General features: G+C 45.0%; 2 protein-coding genes across 2 annotated transcripts in view; one reads left to right on the top strand and one right to left on the bottom strand.

Moving 5' to 3' along the window:
* LOC137648566 (uncharacterized) overlaps positions 1-9,176 on the top strand; it is a 54,134-nt gene extending 44,958 nt beyond the window's left edge. The window contains exon 3 of the mRNA XM_068381478.1: positions 9,093-9,176. Coding sequence (XP_068237579.1) covers positions 9,093-9,176 — 84 coding nt within the window. The remainder of the gene's footprint in view (positions 1-9,092) is intronic.
* Positions 1-14,560, bottom strand: part of LOC137648637 (uncharacterized) — a 657,712-nt gene that overhangs the window by 217,072 nt on the left and 426,080 nt on the right. The window lies entirely within an intron of this gene.

Below are 14,560 nucleotides of genomic sequence, written 5' to 3'. Positions count from 1 at the left end.
TGGTCACGTGGGGTAGGGTCACAAGACATGAGTTTTCAAAAGGTACTATAACGGCAATGCTTTTTTCTCAGCCTCTGAATCAGCTAGAAAGATGTTTGACCCCAGGTTTTGAAGATAAACTTATAAGCGGTGGCTTAGGCTATGGGAGGATGTGACCAGGTGGTCACGTGGGGTAGGGTCACGTGACATGAGTTTTCAAAAGGTACTATAACGGCAATGCTTGTTTTTCAGCTTCTGAATCAGCTAGAAAGACGTTTGACCCCAGGTTTTGAAGATAAACTTATAAGGGGTGGCTTATGCTATGTGAGGATGTGACCAGGTGGTCACGTGGGGTAGGGTCACGTGACATGTGTTTTCGAAAGGTACTATAACGGCAATGATTGTTTCTCAGCTTCTGAATCAGCTAAAAAGGCGTTTGACCCCATGTTTTGAAGATAAACTTATAAGGGGTGGCTTAGGCTATGTGAGGATGTGACCAGGTGGTCACCTGTAGTAGGGTCACGTGACATGAGTTTTCAAAAGGTACTGTAACGGCAATGCTTGTTTCTCAGCTTCTGAATCAGCTAAAAAGACGTTTGACCCCAGGTTTTGAAGATAAACTTATAAGGGGTGGCTTAGGCTATGTGAGGATGTGACCAGGTGGTCACGTGGGGTAGGGTCACGTGACATGAGTTTTCAAAAGGTACTATAACGGCAATGCTTGTTTTTCAGCTTCTGAATCAGCTAGAAAGACGTTTGACCCCAGGTTTTGAAGATAAACTTATAAGGGGTGGCTTATGCTATGTGAGGATATGACCAGGTGGTCACGTGGGGTAGGGTCACGTGACATGTGTTTTCGAAAGGTACTATAACGGCAATGATTGTTTCTCAGCTTCTGAATCAGCTAAAAAGGCGTTTGACCCCATGTTTTGAAGATAAACTTATAAGGGGTGGCTTAGGCTATGTGAGGATGTGACCAGGTGGTCACCTGTAGTAGGGTCACGTGACATGAGTTTTCAAAAGGTACTATAACGGCAATGCTTGTTTTTCAGCTTCTGAATCAGCTAGAAAGACGTTTGACCCCAGGTTTTGAAGATAAACTTATAAGGGGTGGCTTATGCTATGTGAGGATGTGACCAGGTGGTCACGTGGGGTAGGGTCACGTGACATGTGTTTTCGAAAGGTACTATAACGGCAATGCTTGTTTCTCAGCTTCTGAATCAGCTAGAAAGAGGTCAGACCCCAGGTTTTGAAGATAAACTTATAAGGGGTGGCTTAGGCTATGTGAGGATGTGACCAGGTGGTCACATGGGGTAGGGTCACGTGACATGAGTTTTCAAAAGGTAATATAACGGCAATGCTTGTTTCTCAGTTTTTGAATCAGCTAGAAAGACGTTTGACCCCAGGTTTTGAAGATAAACTTATAAGGGGTGGCTTAGGCTATGTGAGGATGTGACCAGATGGTCACGTGGAGTAGGGTCACGTGACATGAGTTTTCAAAAGGTACTATAACGGCAATACTTGTTTCTCAGCCTCTGAATCAGCTAGGAAGACGTTTGACGCCAGGTTTTGAAGATAAACTTATAAGGGGTGTCTTAGGCTATGTGAGGATGTGACCAGGTGGTCACGTGGGGTAGGGTCACGTGACATGAGTTTTAAAAAGGTACTATAACGGCAATGCTTGTTTCTCAGCTTCTGAATCAGCTAGAAAGAGGTTTGACCCCAGGTTTTGAAGATAAACTTATAAGGGGTGGCTTAGGCTATGTGAAGATGTGACCAGGTGGTCATATGAGGTAGGGTCACGTGACATGAGTTTTCAAAAGGTACTATAACGGCAATGCTTGTTTATCAGCTTCTGAATCAGCTAGAAAGACGTTTGACCCCAGGTTTTGAAGATAAACTTATAAGGGGTGGCTTAGGCTATGTGAGGATGTGACCAGGTGGTCACGTGGGGTAGGGTCACGTGACATGAGTTTTCAAAAGGTACTTTACGGCAATGCTTGTTTCTCAGCTTTTGTATCAGCTAGAAAGACGTTTGACCCCAGGTTTTGAAGATAAACTTATAAGGGGTGGCTTAGGCTATGTGAGGATGTGACCAGGTGGTCACGTGGGGTAGGGTCACGTGACATGAGTTTTCAAAGGGTAACATGACGACAATGCTTGTTTCTCAGCTTCTGAATCAGCTAGAAAGACGTTTGACCCCAGGTTTTGAAGATAAACTTATAAGGGGTGGCTTAGGCTATGTGAGGATGTGACCAGGTGGTCACATGGGGTAGGGTCACGTGACATGAGTTTTCAAAGGGTAACATGACGACAATGCTTGTTTCTCAGCTTCTGAATCAGCTAGAAAGACGTTTGACCCCAGGTTTTGAAGATAAACTTATAAGGGGTGGCTTAGGCTATGTGAGGATGTGACCAGGTGGTCACATGGGGTAGGGTCACGTGACATGAGTTTTCAAAGGGTAACATGACGACAATGCTTGTTTCTCAGCTTCTGAATCAGCTAGAAAGACGTTTGACCCCAGGTTTTGAAGATAAACTTATAAGGGGTGGCTTAGGCTATGTGAGGATGTGACCAGGTGGTCACATGGGGTAGGGTCACGTGACATGAGTTTTCAAAGGGTAACATGACGACAATGCTTGTTTCTCAGCCTCCGAATCAGCTAGAAAGACGTTTGACCCCAGGTTTTGAAGATAAACTTATAAGGGGTGGCTTAGGCTATGTGAGGATGTGACCAGGTGGTCACATGGGGTAGGGTCACGTGACATGAGTTTTCAAAGGGTAACATGACGACAATGCTTGTTTCTCAGCTTCTGAATCAGCTAGAAAGACGTTTGACCCCAGGTTTTGAAGATAAACTTATAAGGGGTGGCTTAGGCTATGTGAGGATGTGACCAGATGGTCACGTGGAGTAGGGTCACGTGACATGTGTTTTAAAAAGGTACTATAACGGCAATAATTGTTTCTCAGCCTCTGAATCAGCTAGGAAGACGTTTGACGCCAGGTTTTGAAGATAAACTTATAAGGGGTGTCTTAGGCTATGTGAGGATGTGACCAGGTGGTCACGTGGGGTAGGGTCACGTAACATGAGTTTTAAAAAGGTACTATAACGGCAATGCTTGTTTCTCAGCTTCTGAATCAGCTAGAAAGAGGTTTGACCCCAGGTTTTGAAGATAAACTTATAAGGGGTGGCTTACGCTATGTGAGGATGTGACCAGGTGGTCACATGGGGTAGGGTCACGTGACATGAGTTTTCAAAGGGTAACATGACGACAATGCTTGTTTCTCAGCTTCTGAATCAGCTAGAAAGACGTTTGACCCCACGTTTTGAAGATAAACTTATAAGGGGTGGCTTAGGCTATGTGAGGATGTGACCAGGTGGTCACGTGGGGTAGGGTCACGTGACATGAGTTTTCAAAAAGTAATATAACGGCAATGCTTGTTTCTCAGCCTCCGAATCAGCTAGAAAGACGTTTGACCCCAGGTTTTGAAGATAAACTTATAAGGGGTGATTTAGGCTATGTGAGAATGTGACCAGGTGGTCACATGGGTTAGGGTCACGTGACATGAGTTTTCAAAAGGTAATATAACTGCAATGCTTGTTTCTCAGTTTCTGAATCAGCTAGAAAGACGTTTGACCCCAGGTTTTGAAGATAAACTTATAAGGGGTGGCTTATGCTATATGAGGATGTGACCAGGTGGTCACGTGGGGTAGGGTCATGTGACATGTGTTTTCAAAAGGTACTATAACGGCAATGCTTGTTTCTCAGCTTCTGAATCAGCTAGAAAGAGGTTTGACCCCAGGTTTTGAAGATAAACTTATAAGGGGTGGCTTAGGCTATGTGAGGATGTGACCAGGTGGTCAAGTGGGGTAGGGTCACGTGACATGAGTTTTCAAAAGGTACTATAACGGCAATGCTTGTTTCTCAGCCTCTGAATCAACTAGAAAGACGTTTGACCCCAGGTTTTGAAGATAAACTTATAAGGGGTGGCTTAGGCTATGTGAGGATGTGACCAGGTGGTCACATGGGGTAGTGTCACGTGACATGAGTTTTCAAAAGGTAATATAACGGCAATGATTGTTTCTCAGCTTCTGAATAAGCTAGAAAGAGGTTTGACCCCAAATTTTGAAGATAAACTTATAAGGGGTGGCTTAGGCTATGTGAGGATGTGACCAGGTGGTCAAATGGGGTAGGGTCACGTGACATGAGTTTTCAAAAGGTACTATAAAGGCAATGCTTGTTTCTCAGCCTCTGAATCAGCTAGGAAGACGTTTGACCCCAGGTTTTGAAGATAATCTTATAAGGGGTCGCTTAGGCTATGTGAGGATGTGACCAGGTGGTCACGTGGGGTAGGGTCACGTGACATGAGTTTTCAAAAGGTACTTTAACGGCAATGCTTGTTTCTCAGCTTCTGAATAAGCTAGAAAGAGGTTTGACCCCAAATTTTGAAGATAAACTTATAAGGGGTGGCTTAGGCTATGTGAGGATGTGACCAGGTGGTCAAATGGGGTAGGGTCACGTGACATGAGTTTTCAAAAGGTACTATAAAGGCAATGCTTGTTTCTCAGCCTCTGAATCAGCTAGGAAGACGTTTGACCCCAGGTTTTGAAGATAATCTTATAAGGGGTGGCTTAGGCTATGTGAGGATGTGACCAGGTGGTCACGTGGGGTAGGGTCACGTGACATGAGTTTTCAAAAGGTACTTTAACGGCAATGCTTGTTTCTCAGCTTTTGTATCAGCTAGAAAGACGTTTGACCCCAGGTTTTGAAGATAAACTTATAAGGGGTGGCTTAGGCTATGTGAAGATGTGAGCAGGTGGTCACGTGGGGTAGGGTCACGTGACATGAGTTTTCAAAAGGTACTATAAAGGCAATGCTTGTTTCTCAGCCTCTGAATCAGCTAGAAAGACGTTTGACCCCAGGTTTTGAAGATAAACTTATAAGGGGTGGCTTAGGATATGTGAGGATGTGACCAGGTGGTCACGTGAGGTAGGGTCACGTGACATTTGTTTTCAAAAAGTACTATAACGGCAATGCTTGTTTCTCAGCCTCTGAATCAGCTAGGAAGACGTTTGACCCCAGGTTTTGAAGATAAACTTATAAGGGGTTGCTTAGGATATGTGAGGATGTGACCAGGTGGTCACGTGGGGTAGGGTCACGTGACATGAGTTTTCAAAAGGTACTTTAACGGCAATGCTTGTTTCTCAGCTTTTGTATCAGCTAGAAAGACGTTTGACCCCAGGTTTTGAAGATAAACTTATAAGGGGTGGCTTAGGCTATGTGAGGATGTGACCAGGTGGTCACGTGGGGTAGGGTCACGTGACATGAGTTTTCAAAAGGTACTTTAACGGCAATGCTTGTTTCTCAGCTTTTGTATCAGCTAGAAAGACGTTTGACCCCAGGTTTTTATGATAAACTTATAAGGGGTGGCTTAGGCTATGTGAGGATGTGACCAGGTGGTCACGTGGGGTAAGGTCACGTGACATGTGTTTTCAAAAGGTACTATAACGGCAATGATTGTTTCTCAGCTTCTGAATCAGCTAGGAAGACGTTTGACCCCAGGTTTTGAAGATAATCTTATAAGGGGTGGCTTAGGCTATGTGAAGATGTGAGCAGGTGGTCACGTGGGGTAGGGTCACGTGGGGTAGGGTCACGTGGGGTAGGGTCACGTGACATGAGTTTTCAAAAGGTACTATAACGGCAATGCTTTTTTCTCAACCTTTGAATCAGCTAGAAAGACGTTTGACCCCAGGTTTTGAAAATAAACTTATAAGGGGTGGCTTAGGCTATGTGAGGATGTGACCAGGTCGTCATGTGGGGTAAGGTCACGTGACATGAGTTTTCAAAAGGTACTATAACGGCAATGCTTGTTTCTCAGCCTCTGAATCAGTTAGAAAGACGTTTGACCCCAGGTTTTGAAGATAAACTTATAAGGGGTGGCTTAGGCTATTTGAGGATGTGACCAGGTGGTCACGTGGGGTAGGGTCACGTGACATGAGTTTTCAAAAGGTACTATAACGGCAATGCTTGTTTCTCAGCCTCTGAATCAGCTAGAAAGACGTTTGACCCCAGGTTTTGAAAATAAACTTATAAGGGGTGGCTTAGGCTATGTGAGGATGTGACCAGGTGGTCACGTGGGGTAGGGTCACGTGACATGTGTTTTCAAAAGGTACTATAACGGCAATGATTGTTTCTCAGCTTCTGAATCAGCTAGGAAGACATTTGACCTCAGGTTTTGAAGATAATCTTATAAGGGGTGGCTTAGGCTATGTGAAGATGTGAGCAGGTGGTCACGTGGGGTAGGGTCACGTGGGGTAGGGTCACGTGGGGTAGGGTCAAATGACATGAGTTTTCAAAAGGTACTATAACGGCAATGCTTTTTTCTCAACCTTTGAATCAGCTAGAAAGACGTTTGACCCCAGGTTTTGAAAATAAACTTATAAGGGGTGGCTTAGGCTATGTGAGGATGTGGCCAGGTGGTCACATGGGGTAAGGTCACGTGACATGAGTTTTCAAAAGGTAATATAACGGCAATGCTTGTTTCTCAGTTTCTGAATCAGCTAGAAAGACGTTTGACCCCAGGTTTTGAAGATAAACTTATAAGGGGTGATTTAGGCTATATGAGGATGTGACCAGGTGGTCAAGTGGGGTAGGGTCACATGACATGAGTTTTCAAAAGGTACTATGACTGCAATGCTGGTTTCTCAGCCTCTGAATTAGCTAGGAAGACGTTTGACCCCAGGTTTTGAAGATAAACTTATAAGGGATGGCTTAGGCTCTGTGAGGATGTGACCAGGTAGTCACGTGAGGTAGGGTCACGTGACATGAGTTTTCAAAAGGTACTATAACGGCAATGCTTGTTTCTCAGCTTCTGAATCAGCTAGAAAGAGGTTTGACCCCAGGTTTTGAGGATAAACTTATAAGGGGTGGCTTAGGCTATGTGAGGATGTGACCAGGTGGTCAAATGGGGTAGGGTCACGTGACATGAGTTTTCAAAAGGTACTATAACGGCAATGCTTGTTTCTCAGCTTCTGAATCAGCTAGAAAGAGGTTTGACCCCAGGTTTTGAAGATAAACTTATGAGGGGTGGCTTAGGCTATGTGAGGATGTGACCAGGTGGTCACATGGGGTAGGGTCACGTGACATGAGTTTTCAAAAGGTAATATAACGGCAATGCTTGTTTCTCAGTTTCTGAATCAGCTAGAAAGATGTTTGACCCCAGGTTTTGAAGATAAACTTATAAGGGGGTGGTTTAGGCTATAAGAGGATGTGACCAGGTGGTCACGTGGGGTAAGGTCACGTGACATGAGTTTTCAAAAGGTACTATAACGGCAATGATTGTTTCTCAGCCTCTGAATCAGCTAGGCAGACGTTTGACCCTAGGTTTTGAAGATAAACTTATAAGGGGTGGCTTAGGCTATGTGAGGATGTGACCTGGTGGTCACGTGAGGTAGGGTCAAGTGACATGAGTTTTCAAAAGGTACTATAACGGCAATGCTTGTTTCTCAGCTTCTGAATAAGCTAGAAAGAGGTTTGACCCCAAATTTTGAAGATAAATTTATAAGGGGTGGCTTAGGCTATGTGAGGATGTGACCAGGTGGTCAAATTTGGTAGGGTCACGTGACATGAGTTTTCAAAAGGTACTATAACGGCAATGATTGTTTCTCAGCCTCTGAATCAGCTAGGAAGACGTTTGACCCCAAGTTTTGAAGATAAACTTATAAGGGGTGGCTTAGGCTATGTGAGGATGTGACCAGGTGGTCACGTGGGGTAGGGTCACGTGACATGTGTTTTCAAAAGGTACTATAACGGCAATGATTGTTTCTCAGCTTCTGAATCAGCTAGAAAGACATTTGACCCCAGGTTTTGAAGATAAACTTATAAGGGGTGGCTTAGGCTATGTGAGGATGTGACAAGGTGGTCACGTGAGGTAGGGTCACGTGACATTTGTTTTCAAAAAGTACTATAAAGGCAATGCTTGTTTCTCAGCCTCTGAATCAGCTAGGAAGACGTTTGACCCCAGGTTTTGAAGATAAACTTATAAGGGGTGGCTTAGGCTATGTGAGAATGTGACCAGGTGGTCACATGGGGTAGGGTCACGTGACATGAAATTTCAAAGGGTAACATAACGACAATGCTTGTTTCTCAGCTTCTGAATCAGCTAGAAAGAGGTTAGACCCCAGGTTTTGAAGATAAACTTATAAGGGGTGGCTTAGGCTATGTGAGGATGTGACCAGGTGGTCACATGGGGTAGGGTCACGTGACATGAGTTTTCAAAAGGTAATATAACGGCAATGCTTGTTTCTCAGTTCCTGTATCAGCTAGAAAGACGTTTGACCCCAGGTTTTGAAGATAAACTTATAAGGGGTGGCTTAGGCTATGTGAGGATGTGACTAGGTGGTCACGTGGGGTTAGGGTCACGTGACATGAGTTTTCAAAAGGTACTATAACGGCAATGCTTGTTTCTCAGCCTCTGATCCAGCTAGGAAGACGTTTGACCACAGGTTTTGAAGATAAACTTATGAGGGGTGTCTTAGGCTATGTGAGGATGTGACCAGGTGGTCACGTGGGGTAGGGTCACGTGACATGAGTTTTCAAAAGGTACTATAACGGCAATGCTTGTTTCTCAGCCACTGAATCAGCTAGGAAGACGTTTGACCCCAGGTTTTGAAGATAAACTTATAAGGGGTAGCTTAGGCTATGTGAAGATGTGACCAGGTGGTCATGTGAGGTAGGGTCACGTGACATGAGTTTTCAAAAGGTACTATAACGGCAATGCTTGTTTATCAGCTTCTGAATCAGCTAGAAAGACGTTTGACCCCAGGTTTTGAAGATAAACTTATAAGGGGTGGCTTAGGCTATGTGAGGATGTGACCAGGTGGTCACGTGGGGTAGGGTCACGTGACATGAGTTTTCAAAAGGTACTTTAACGGCAATGATTGTTTCTCAGCCTCTGAATCAGCTAGAAAGACGTTTGACCCCAAGTTTTGAAGATAAACTTATAAGGGGTGGCTTAGGCTATGTGAGGATGTGACCAGGTGGTCACGTGGGGTAGGGTCACGTGACATGTGTTTTCAAAAGGTACTATAACGGCAATGATTGTTTTTCAGCTTCTGAATCAGCTAGAAAGGCGTTTGACTCCAAGTTTTGAAGATAAACTTATAAGGGGTGGCTTAGGCTATGTGAGGATGTGACAAGGTGGTCACGTGAGGTAGGGTCACGTGACATTTGTTTTCAAAAAGTACTATAACGGCAATGCTTGTTTCTCAGCCTCTGAATCAGCTAGGAAGACGTTTGACCCCAGGTTTTGAAGATAAACTTATAAGGGGTGGCTTAGGCTATGTGAGAATGTGACCAGGTGGTCACATGGGGTAGGGTCACGTGACATGAAATTTCAAAGGGTAACATAACGACAATGCTTGTTTCTCAGCTTCTGAATCAGCTAGAAAGAGGTTAGACCCCAGGTTTTGAAGATAAACTTATAAGGGGTGGCTTAGGCTATGTGAGGATGTGACCAGGTGGTCACATGGGGTAGGGTCACGTGACATGAGTTTTCAAAAGGTAATATAACGGCAATGCTTGTTTCTCAGTTCCTGTATCAGCTAGAAAGACGTTTGACCCCAGGTTTTGAAGATAAACTTATAAGGGGTGGCTTAGGCTATGTGAGGATGTGACCAGGTGGTCACGTGGGGTAGGGTCACGTGACATGAGTTTTCAAAAGGTACTATAACGGCAATGCTTGTTTCTCAGCTCTGAATCAGCTAGAAAGACGTTTGACCCCAGGTTTTGAAGATAAACTTATAAGGGGTGGCTTAGGCTATGTGAGGATGTGACCAGGTGGTCACGTGGGGTAGGGTCACGTGACATGAGTTTTCAAAAGGTACTATAACGGCAATGCTTGTTTCTCAGCCTCTGAATCAGCTAGGAAGACGTTTGACCCCAGGTTTTGAAGATAAACTTATAAGGGGTGGCTTAGGCTATGTGAGGATGTGACCAGGTGGTCACGTGGGGTAGGGTCACGTGACATGAGTTTTCAAAAGGTACTATAACGGCAATGCTTGTTTCTCAGCCTTTGAATCAGCTAGAAAGACGTTTGACCCCAGGTTTTGAAGATAAACTTATAAGGGGTGGCTTAGGCTATGTGAGGATGTGACCAGGTGGTCACGTGGGGTAGGGTCACGTGACATGAGTTTTCAAAAGGTACTATAACGGCAATGCTTGTTTCTCAGTTCCTGAATCAGCTAGAAAGACGTTTGACCCCAGGTTTTGAAGATAAACTTATAAGGGGTGGCTTAGGCTATGTGAGGATGTGACCAGGTGGTCACGTGGGGTAGGGTCACGTGACATGAGTTTTCAAAAGGTACTATAACGGCAATGCTTGTTTCTCAGCCTCTGAATCAGCTAGGAAGACGTTTGACCCCAGGTTTTGAAGATAAACTTATAAGGGGTGGCTTAGGCTATGTGAGGATGTGACCAGGTGGTCACGTGGGGTAGGGTCACGTGACATGAGTTTTCAAAAGGTACTATAACGGCAATGCTTGTTTCTCAGCCTCTGAATCAGCTAGAAAGACGTTTGACCCCAGGTTTTGAAGATAAACTTATAAGGGGTGGCTTAGGCTATGTGAGGATGTGACCAGGTGGTCACGTGGGGTAGGGTCACGTGACATGAGTTTTCAAAAGGTACTATAACGGCAATGCTTGTTTCTCAGCCTTCTGAATCAGCTAGAAAGACGTTTGACCCCAGGTTTTGAAGATAAACTTATAAGGGGTGGCTTAGGCTATGTGAGGATGTGACCAGGTGGTCACGTGGGGTAGGGTCACGTGACATGAGTTTTCAAAAGGTACTATAACGGCAATGCTTGTTTCTCAGTTCTGAATCAGCTAGAAAGACGTTTGACCCCAGGTTTTGAAGATAAACTTATAAGGGGTGGCTTAGGCTATGTGAGGATGTGACCAGGTGGTCACGTGGGGTAGGGTCACGTGACATGAGTTTTCAAAAGGTACTATAACGGCAATGCTTGTTTCTCAGCCTCTGAATCAGCTAGGAAAGACGTTTGACCCCAGGTTTTGAAGATAAACTTATAAGGGGTGGCTTAGGCTATGTGAGGATGTGACCAGGTGGTCACGTGGGGTAGGGTCACGTGACATGAGTTTTCAAAAGGTACTATAACGGCAATGCTTGTTTCTCAGCCTCTGAATCAGCTAGAAAGACGTTTGACCCCAGGTTTTGAAGATAAACTTATAAGGGGTGGCTTAGGCTATGTGAGGATGTGACCAGGTGGTCACGTGGGGTAGGGTCACGTGACATGAGTTTTCAAAAGGTACTATAACGGCAATGCTTGTTTCTCAGCCTCTGAATCAGCTAGGAAGACGTTTGACCCCAGGTTTTGAAGATAAACTTATAAGGGGTGGCTTAGGCTATGTGAGGATGTGACCAGGTGGTCACGTGGGGTAGGGTCACGTGACATGAGTTTTCAAAAGGTACTATAACGGCAATGCTTGTTTCTCAGCTTCTGAATCAGCTAGAAAGACGTTTGACCCCAGGTTTTGAAGATAAACTTATAAGGGGTGGCTTAGGCTATGTGAGGATGTGACCAGGTGGTCACGTGGGGTAGGGTCACGTGACATGAGTTTTCAAAAGGTACTATAACGGCAATGCTTGTTTCTCAGCCTCTGAATCAGCTAGGAAGACGTTTGACCCCAGGTTTTGAAGATAAACTTATAAGGGGTGGCTTAGGCTATGTGAGGATGTGACCAGGTGGTCACATGGGGTAGGGTCACGTGACATGAGTTTTCAAAAGGTAATATAACGGCAATGCTTGTTTCTCAGTTCTGAATCAGCTAGAAAGACGTTTGACCCCAGGTTTTGAAGATAAACTTATAAGGGGTGGCTTAGGCTATGTGAGGATGTGACCAGGTGGTCACGTGGGGTAGGGTCACGTGACATGAGTTTTCAAAAGGTACTATAACGGCAATGCTTGTTTCTCAGCCTCTGAATCAGCTAGGAAGACGTTTGACCCCAGGTTTTGAAGATAAACTTATAAGGGGTGGCTTAGGCTATGTGAGGATGTGACCAGGTGGTCACGTGGGGTAGGGTCACGTGACATGAGTTTTCAAAAGGTACTATAACGGCAATGCTTGTTTCTCAGCTTCCTGAATCAGCTAGAAAGACGTTTGACCCCAGGTTTTGAAGATAAACTTATAAGGGGTGGCTTAGGCTATGTGAGGATGTGACCAGGTGGTCACGTGGGGTAGGGTCACGTGACATGAGTTTTCAAAAGGTACTATAACGGCAATGCTTGTTTCTCAGCCTCTGAATCAGCTAGGAAGACGTTTGACCCCAGGTTTTGAAGATAAACTTATAAGGGGTGGCTTAGGCTATGTGAGGATGTGACCAGGTGGTCACGTGGGGTAGGGTCACGTGACATGAGTTTTCAAAAGGTACTATAACGGCAATGCTTGTTTCTCAGCTTCTGAATCAGCTAGAAAGACGTTTGACCCCAGGTTTTGAAGATAAACTTATAAGGGGTGGCTTAGGCTATGTGAGGATGTGACCAGGTGGTCACGTGGGTAGGGTCACGTGACATGAGTTTTCAAAAGGTACTATAACGGCAATGCTTGTTTCTCAGCCTCTGAATCAGCTAGAAAGACGTTTGACCCCAGGTTTTGAAGATAAACTTATAAGGGGTGGCTTAGGCTATGTGAGGATGTGACCAGGTGGTCACGTGGGGTAGGGTCACGTGACATGAGTTTTCAAAAGGTACTATAACGGCAATGCTTGTTTCTCAGCCTTCTGAATCAGCTAGAAAGACGTTTGACCCCAGGTTTTGAAGATAAACTTATAAGGGGTGGCTTAGGCTATGTGAGGATGTGACCAGGTGGTCACGTGGGGTAGGGTCACGTGACATGAGTTTTCAAAAGGTACTATAACGGCAATGCTTGTTTCTCAGCCTTGAATCAGCTAGAAGACGTTTGACCCCAGGTTTTGAAGATAAACTTATAAGGGGTGGCTTAGGCTATGTGAGGATGTGACCAGGTGGTCACATGGGGTAGGGTCACGTGACATGAGTTTTCAAAAGGTACTATAACGGCAATGCTTGTTTCTCAGCTTCTGAATCAGCTAGAAAGACGTTTGACCCCAGGTTTTGAAGATAAACTTATAAGGGGTGGCTTAGGCTATGTGAGGATGTGACCAGGTGGTCACGTGGGGTAGGGTCACGTGACATGAGTTTTCAAAAGGTACTATAACGGCAATGCTTGTTTCTCAGCCTCTGAATCAGCTAGAAAGACGTTTGACCCCAGGTTTTGAAGATAAACTTATAAGGGGTGGCTTAGGCTATGTGAGGATGTGACCAGGTGGTCACGTGGGGTAGGGTCACGTGACATGAGTTTTCAAAAGGTACTATAACGGCAATGCTTGTTTCTCAGCTTCTGAATCAGCTAGAAAGACGTTTGACCCAGGTTTTGAAGATAAACTTATAAGGGGTGGCTTAGGCTATGTGAGGATGTGACCAGGTGGTCACGTGGGGTAGGGTCACGTGACATGAGTTTTCAAAAGGTACTATAACGGCAATGCTTGTTTCTCAGCCTCTGAATCAGCTAGAAGACGTTTGACCCCAGGTTTTGAAGATAAACTTATAAGGGGTGGCTTAGGCTATGTGAGGATGTGACCAGGTGGTCACGTGGGGTAGGGTCACGTGACATGAGTTTTCAAAAGGTACTATAACGGCAATGCTTGTTTCTCAGCCTCTGAATCAGCTAGAAAGACGTTTGACCCCAGGTTTTGAAGATAAACTTATAAGGGGTGGCTTAGGCTATGTGAGGATGTGACCAGGTGGTCACGTGGGGTAGGGTCACGTGACATGAGTTTTCAAAAGGTACTATAACGGCAATGCTTGTTTCTCAGCTTTTGAATCAGCTAGAAAGACGTTTGACCCCAGGTTTTGAAGATAAACTTATAAGGGGTGGCTTAGGCTATGTGAGGATGTGACCAGGTGGTCACATGGGGTAGGGTCACGTGACATGAGTTTTCAAAAGGTACTATAACGGCAATGCTTGTTTCTCAGCTTCTGAATCAGCTAGAAAGACGTTTGACCCCAGGTTTTGAAGATAAACTTATAAGGGGTGGCTTAGGCTATGTGAGGATGTGACCAGGTGGTCACGTGGGGTAGGGTCACGTGACATGAGTTTTCAAAAGGTACTATAACGGCAATGCTTGTTTCTCAGCCTCTGAATCAGCTAGAAAGACGTTTGACCCCAGGTTTTGAAGATAAACTTATAAGGGGTGGCTTAGGCTATGTGAGGATGTGACCAGGTGGTCACGTGGGGTAGGGTCACGTGACATGAGTTTTCAAAAGGTACTATAACGGCAATGCTTGTTTCTCAGCCTCTGAATCAGCTAGAAAGACGTTTGACCCAGGTTTTGAAGATAAACTTATAAGGGGTGGCTTAGGCTATGTGAGGATGTGACCAGGTGGTCACGTGGGGTAGGGTCACGTGACATGAGTTTTCAAAAGGTACTATAACGGCAATGCTTGTTTCTCAGCCCTGAATCAGCTAGAAGACGTTTGACCCCAGG

The sequence above is a fragment of the Palaemon carinicauda genome, chromosome 10 (genome assembly GCF_036898095.1).
Source record: "Palaemon carinicauda isolate YSFRI2023 chromosome 10, ASM3689809v2, whole genome shotgun sequence".
In the NCBI taxonomy this organism is placed as follows: Eukaryota; Metazoa; Arthropoda; class Malacostraca; order Decapoda; family Palaemonidae; genus Palaemon; species Palaemon carinicauda.
This window is presented reverse-complemented; position numbering and strand designations above follow the sequence as displayed.